General features: G+C 41.8%; 1 protein-coding gene across 1 annotated transcript; it reads left to right on the top strand.

The window, feature by feature from the left end:
• Positions 1 to 2,834: 2,834 nt before the first annotated feature.
• Positions 2,835 to 6,439, top strand: LOC119350110. Its single transcript, XM_037618102.1, has 3 exons — positions 2,835 to 2,930; positions 3,016 to 3,245; positions 6,085 to 6,439. The coding sequence occupies exons 1-3, from the start codon at positions 2,835 to 2,837 to the stop codon at positions 6,437 to 6,439; spliced, it is 681 nt and encodes a 226-aa protein (XP_037473999.1).
• The last annotated feature ends 748 nt before the right edge of the window (positions 6,440 to 7,187 follow it).

Genomic DNA, 7,187 nt, shown 5'->3' with positions numbered 1-7,187 from the left:
TATGATTCCCCTGACTCATATTCATATTTCAAATTTCGTTAATAAAAATAGATCTACCGTGTAAACCATGTAGTAGTTTATTTTTTTCTCTAAAGAACAGTTTTATATTATTTTTCTTCTTTTCACCACCACTCTGAATATTTTTATGTACTAAACAATACGTGTTTCAATCACAAACTTTCTGTCTTGGTGATAACAGCTAATCAAAGTTTGCGCTATACGTAGCAAAAACATTATGACATTTTGTGAGCATTGGTGGAAAGTAAGGTTTAAACCTAAAATGTTAAATGACCATACTTTATTGTACTTAGTTTACTTTATCCTCTGAACTACTAACAGCGGTATTGTTTACTTTATCCTCTCACTCCTAAATCTAAACCGGTGCCGTCTCCGATCCATCCACATAACGTATCGGAACAAACAGCCGGTGCAGTAGACCTAAAGTGTACACACCACATGCACACGTTTTATACGCCATCATCATCGGATCGCTGACCCATCTTCAGGAGAAAGACCCGCACCATCTTTGTGAGTCAGTCCATCCGTCGACGCCACCACGGCGCCACCGCCCCGCGCTCGTCCATCTAGACGCGAAGATTCTGGAAGATTTGTCGTGCGTACCACCTGCCGACCAGGCATGACACAACGTAGCACCTGCCGGCCAGGCATCACTTGACATCTCCACCGAAGCTCCGTGCAAGATGAAGCCGCTCCACCTACTGTCTCTGTTTTCCAACGCTGCTCCACAAATGATGCTCCCAAAAGAGAAACGACACCGTAGTACCGCCATCGTCCGATCTGGAAGACCAGATCCTAGGGTTTCCCCCGGAGCAGCACGATTAGGTCGACAGTCGTTGCACGACGATGCCCTCATCAAGGTAACGGTGCATAATGCTGCCATCGCCTGCCATCGGCTCAGTTTTCACCGGCAACTATGTCATCCCGACTCGCAGCCGAAACTAGATGTCAGATCTCGAGATCTGACCGTCTAGCTCAGGCTGACCACCTCTAACGGAGGAGATGGACACCACCGCTAGCTGCACCGACCAGATCATATCTGACCGGAGGCGCCGCCAAGCCGCCCACCGGACAAGATCAAAGTGAAGGATACCCGACTACCGGAGGTAGCCGCCGCCACCATCATGGTTGATCCTGCTGCCGAATTGGCCGCCATCTGCGCGCGTGCGCTCGCGCCGCGGCCACCACGCCTCCTCCATGGATATGGGCAGGATCCCATCCCTGAAGAAGAGGGTTGCGGTGACATGGGCGCACAGCCGCGACCACCGCCGTCCTCCCACCACCACCGGGCCTAGCGACACGGGCGGAGGAGCGCCGCAATGTTAACCCATTGCTCGAGTCTCTAGCCCGAGGACAAGCCACACCAGGGTGCCAGGGACCCCGCCGCCGCCGGATCTCCACGGGCTTAGCCTGACCGAGTCCATAGGGCGGCGGTGAGGGGGAAGAGAAGGTGCGAGAGGGACCTGTCGGAGTAGATCTTGCCGCCCCCCAGTCGCCCTGGGAGGTGGGCGACGCGGGGGGCGCCTGTTGATTCCTTCGGTATTGTTATTGTGCTCTATTATTGTTTTGTAACAAAATAATTTTATATCTGTTTTCCAATTTAACCAAATTTTGTTAGATTAGAGGCCTGACATATTTTGGCTTGTACATTGTAACACTTTTTAGGTAGGCATTTATCAGTTTAGATATGTTGTTTTCTTTTAGAAGGAGGGTGTGGGGATGCTTCTCCCCATTTAACCAAAATTTTCTTCTGTTTTGGAATACAGTTTGAGGATTTAGAAAACCTTTTTTGATACTTAGAAAAAACTTCTCGTTTACAATCTTCGTAGCAATTTATTTATTTATTTTCTTCTTTGTATGGCTTCAGTGTTTTTTGGGCCGCCTCATGTTTATTCTGAGCAGGCCCGCACTTGTTGTTGAAATATATTGCCCGCCTCCCTCCATCAATTCGGACTTTTGGATGAGTTGGCTGAAGCATGAATTTAATATGGTATCCGAGCCAAAAGGTCTTGAGTTCAAGACCCTGCCAACGCAGTATTAAATAAAAACGATCTGCGGCCTACATCGATCCCACGTCTAAGGACTAAAATAGCGTAGACGTGAGGGGAGTGTTGAAATATATTGCCCGCCTCCCTCCATCAATTCGGACTTTTGGATGAGTTAACTGGAGCATGAATTTAATACTTGTGAACAGTACCCTGTTTTCTATTTCTTCAGTACCTCTTCTTTTTAATTCGAGAAATAAAAACACTTCGATATTATTACCCTGTTGTACAAAAATACGTCCATATGCTGTTTAATTACTCCTTGTTTGCTTGGCGTGCTTCTTTTTTCTGTTTATTCAAAAAATTTGTAATTATTTCTTCAAAACATATTCGGTTTTGTAATACATTTTGAGGATTTAGAAAACACTTTTCGTGATGTCTTTGCATGGCTTCACTTTTGTTGTGCTGGTCTCCTGTTCATTTTGAGCAGGCCCCCACTTGTTAACAGTAACCTATTTTCTATTTCTTCAGTACCTCTTCTTTCTGATTCTATTTGGGTTTTTTTTTTTACATTATGTATCACTATACATACTCTTTTTGATATACAAAAACTTTGAAACTATAGCTTCCAGTTGCTTGTTTTGGCAGAACCAAAATGTTCACATCAGAGGGACGATAAACTACGCCCACATGCTGCTTAATAACTTGATCTTGAGCTTTCGGCGACCAAATCAAGCTTGACTTGTTGTACAAACTGAAAAAATTAACCTGTAAGATTAACACGCTTTCCTCGCCGGAGTCGTTGCTCCTAGAGTTGTCACTCCGGTGGACATGGAGAAAGACGCGGTGCTGGTGTGCACGGTCCTGGGCTTCCTCAGCTCAGTCGCGGTCACCCTCGGCTTCGTCGCCAACAACTACAGCTCCAAGGCATGGAACACAATTCTCATTTCATCAATTCGATCGATCTGTGCTAGGCTGCTAGGAGTTTGAGTTTGCTTGGGCGCATGTGCAGTCCGTGGAGTACGACGGGACGAACTGCGTGTACCGGAGTCCGCCGGCGATGGGGCTCGGCATCCTGGGGGTGTTCCTGGTGTTCATCAACCAGGTCATCGTCGCCGCCTACGCCAGCGGCTGGTGCCTTTGCCTCTGCTGCTGCTGCCCCTGCTGGACCAAGCGCCGCCGGCTCGCGCCAACGCCGTCCAAGCGGCACAGGCTCGGCATCATCCTCTCCATCTTCTCCTGGTCCGTCAGTACACTGCCTATAACTCTCTCTGGGTCTAAAGAAGTACCGAATGCTGTTTTTGGATGAAATTCTGCAAGAACCTCAGACACTTTAAAGTTTTATGTAGCAAAATTTCAGATTTTTTAGATTTTGTTTGATGCCGCTTTTTCAATTTTTTGCAAACTCGTTGTAGTACATTCATGTGTGATGTACAAGCTCAAAAAATTTCAGATCCTAATTCAAACTACACTTAGAGGACAAAAATGACAAAATCAGATGTGAATAGTGTCAAGTACCATTCGTACTCGAATTTGTCTTTTTCAAACCTCTAACTATAGATCAAGTTTTGAGCTGATTTTTTCTAAGTTGTAGGCATACCCCGCAGGTATGCTGTACATTTTTATCAGAATTTTCTGGATTGTCTAAATATGAAATGTTTGGGTATCTCACTTAAAGGGTTGATCCTATACTAGTCTCCTCTGTTGGGGTAGGGAACCCTAAACAACACCTCGCCCTTTTCAAAGCTACATGCGGGAATACCAGGGGCAATGAAACCCTTCTTCTCCTATCTATCTATTATATAATTAAGACAAGAGGCAAACAAGCCATCACATTCGTCCACATACGATAATATTTTGTACACCATTTGATTAGAATAATAACGGTTGAGATTTAAAGATTCTTACGTAACATCGTAAAATAGATGTGCCAATACAATTGAACTGTCATGTTGTCACGTTATATATGTATGTATAAGCATTAGGCATGCGAAAAAGAAAAAAAGGGAGTAAAAAGACATATTGGTTTGTCACGTTACACATACCATCACGTAAAAAAGACGGACACAGAAGGGTGCAAATAACCATGACGTGCACACATGTACATACATGAATAAGAGTTCTAGGAAAAATAAAGAGGAAAGTAAGATCACGTAAGAATTAGAGACGGAATCCTAGGGGAGGAAACTAGAACGTGGAGACTTCAACTTGGACACGTACAAGTTCCCAAAAAAAACTTGGACACGTGCATGTATCGGAAAAAAAAGCTTGCATCAAGGATATTCACTGGAAAAGAACATGCACACGTAATAAATCTACTAACCTACAAAAGGAAACATACTAAAAAGTCTAGCGTTCTGACGCATAGCATATTAACCTTATACTCTATACTGTTACACAAAAAAAACAGCTGTCAGACTTAAATCAAAATTTAACCAGTAGAACTGCACATGTAATTCAAACTAAATATATTATCATTCGGTAATTAGTCATTCGCTAATTTATGAGAAGATGCTGCAAGACAAAAATATATTACCGATTTTATACGAATATACACCAATAGATTTTTTTAAATATACACCATCAGTTCTTAGCCTTATATGGTCAGGCTACATAAACAATTAGAGTACGAGGATTTTGTCAAGAACATTTAGAAGCATATGTCGAAAGCCGATATCGATGATATTGCACTATCTATAAAAGGATTGCACAATAGATAGAGGTACACAACATAAAGCTTACGTATTTAATTGATGATGAAATGGTTTGATGTGGTAAGAATCTAAGATAGGTGTAATTAGTCACCTTTGGTCGGGCATCGGTGGATGTCGAAAGGATTTCAACCTAAAAGACGCACATTTCTAATATAATATTTTTTGTATTTAAAAATCATACATCAGTGGCAATGTGGCATTCGACTTAACATTTATGTGTTGGAGGAAATAGCGACTAACAAAGAGCAGTAGAAAAGTGGAATTTGATTAGTGTTATGGGACAAGCGGCTAGCTTGGTAAGCTACCAACAAAAAATTACAATCGATGATTAGTGTTATGGAACTATATGGCTTAGTATTGCAAGGTGCTGATCTCCATGACCTAGCAATTGAAAGAGGTATTGTTAACTTACGATTCAAAGGTCTTATCTCTTTCTCGAAGATGCACATTTTGGTCATATCTTACTATAGAATTTAAAAGTTGGTATTGAAAACAATACTACATAACAATTAGACTCCAATGAATGATAGAGAATATGAATGCAAAAAAAAAAGAATGATAGAGAATATTTTACCAAAAGAAGAAAAAAAGCATTAATTAAGGAAAAATTTGTGTCCTGCCTTTTTTTTTGAAATCCAGTTATATTCAAATATCTGGGAACCATTAGAACTGAACAAGCCCTGGACAGCCCAAGCGAGAATATTGTATCAACTTTGACCATGAAGTGGGTTTGATAGTTACCTCAAAATGAGAAGATGTACAAGCACATATAAACGTATATAAGGATATATGCCATGTATTTATAAGAACACATGTGCATAAACAGATAACAGTGTATGGCTACAAGCCAACAATTTTAGATTTTATTGACAAAATTCTACAAGAATATTGGGTGAAAAGATAAATGAAAATGGATTTGAGAAGGTGGAATAGTGAAAGCCACGCATTAGTACAAAATCATATGGTTTGCCATGGTGGGACACATGCCTTGGTTCGGTCTATCTTTGATTGCCATAATAACCCAGTCTGTACCAATACCTTTATACAGATTACAGAAATATATGAAGTGAACTTTGGCGATGATTTATATAGATATAAGAAATTAATTGGTTATATAAATATTTATATAATAACGGATCAAATAAAAGAAGATACATAGAGAAATAACAGCACAAAACATATAATATAAATACAGGAAGTCTAGCCGCGCAAACGCGCAGGTCACCCCGCTAGTTCTATACTAAATAAACAGTCTAATTCTATGAAGAGTTTCGCATACTTAAACTAAAGGAAGGACGGTTAGAACAAAGCAAAGGATGACACTTTCAATGCGCGAATGTACTGACCGACGTGCTCTTGTTGTGCAGGGTCCTGACGATCGTGGCGATGGCGATGTTCATTGTCGGCGTGACGGAGAGCTCGCGGGAGGAGGCGCCCATCTCCAAAACCCCGACCTCCTATGCGTGCAGGGAGCCGGGGACGATCGGAAGCTTCCCGACGGTGTCCCTGTCCTCCCTCATTGCCGTCGTGCTCGGGATCGTGTCCTATGTGCTGCTCGAGACGGCTGCGCCGTCGCACTCGCCGCCCGATGGGCTGTTTCGCCTGGAGGTTGCCGGCGGTGCGACTAGTACGGGGCAGCAGCAGATCCAGCTTCAGGCTAATGGACCGACGGCTGGTGCGGATCAGGAAGCAGAGCATGTATCGCTGGCCACCGCGGTTTGAACAAGAAAATATTCAGTATTGTACTTTCAGCGTGTACTCTACGATGGTTCGCCCTCTGTAAAGTAATATAAGACTGTTTAGATCAGATCACGAAAATTGCTAGTAGTAGACTATAGATAGAGGAAACACGAGCCCAAGGAGCACTGTAATATTGGCCACTCCAATGAAGTAATCATGTAGGTCGTTGGAAATTACTTTTCCAAATGATAACGCACACATGTGGCACAAAGCAACATGGCCCAAACGTCTTCATTATCATTCATTTTGCCACATCAAAACAGATGACATCAGCGGGAATCCTTTTGGTTTCGGCTTAAAAATATTTTATCTCCTAATTAAAAAATCTAAATAAAAATTCGTTTTCACCATAAAATCCGTCTCGATGAAATCTTCAAAACAAGATCCCATGTTGATATGTTTCGACGATTTTTTTTGCCAAAAGTTGCCATGATGTTTACACTGTAGTTGCCATAGTGTTTACACTAAAGTTGCCACGTGGCAATTTCAGTTTGTAGATCATGGCAATTTTAATATTTTGACCATGTCAATTCCGGTACTTTGACCATGAAAATTATTTTTTGTATGAACCATGGCAATTTTAAGTGCATGTATCATGTCAATTTTAGTTTATGGTTCACGGTAAGTCTAGTTTCTTAATTCTCCATTTTATAATATGTCAAAATTTACTTTTAAAATATAGAAGAAAAATAGTTGAAACATATCATGGCAACTTCAGTGTAAACACCAT

This window comes from Triticum dicoccoides, chromosome 1B (assembly GCF_002162155.2).
Source record: "Triticum dicoccoides isolate Atlit2015 ecotype Zavitan chromosome 1B, WEW_v2.0, whole genome shotgun sequence".
In the NCBI taxonomy this organism is placed as follows: Eukaryota; Viridiplantae; Streptophyta; class Magnoliopsida; order Poales; family Poaceae; genus Triticum; species Triticum dicoccoides.
The sequence above is the reverse complement of the archived record's forward strand: the minus strand, read 5'-3'. Positions and strand labels throughout refer to the sequence as shown.

Bases quoted from the DNA above. Each gene is read 5' to 3' on its own strand.
- LOC119350110 (XM_037618102.1), top strand. From the start codon at position 2,835: ATGGAGAAAGACGCGGTGCTGGTGTGCACGGTCCTGGGCTTCCTCAGC. The intron at 2,931-3,015 runs GCATGGAACACA...GCGCATGTGCAG, and splicing joins CCAACAACTACAGCTCCAAG to TCCGTGGAGTACGACGGGAC. The intron at 3,246-6,084 runs GTCCGTCAGTAC...CTTGTTGTGCAG, and splicing joins ATCCTCTCCATCTTCTCCTG to GGTCCTGACGATCGTGGCGA.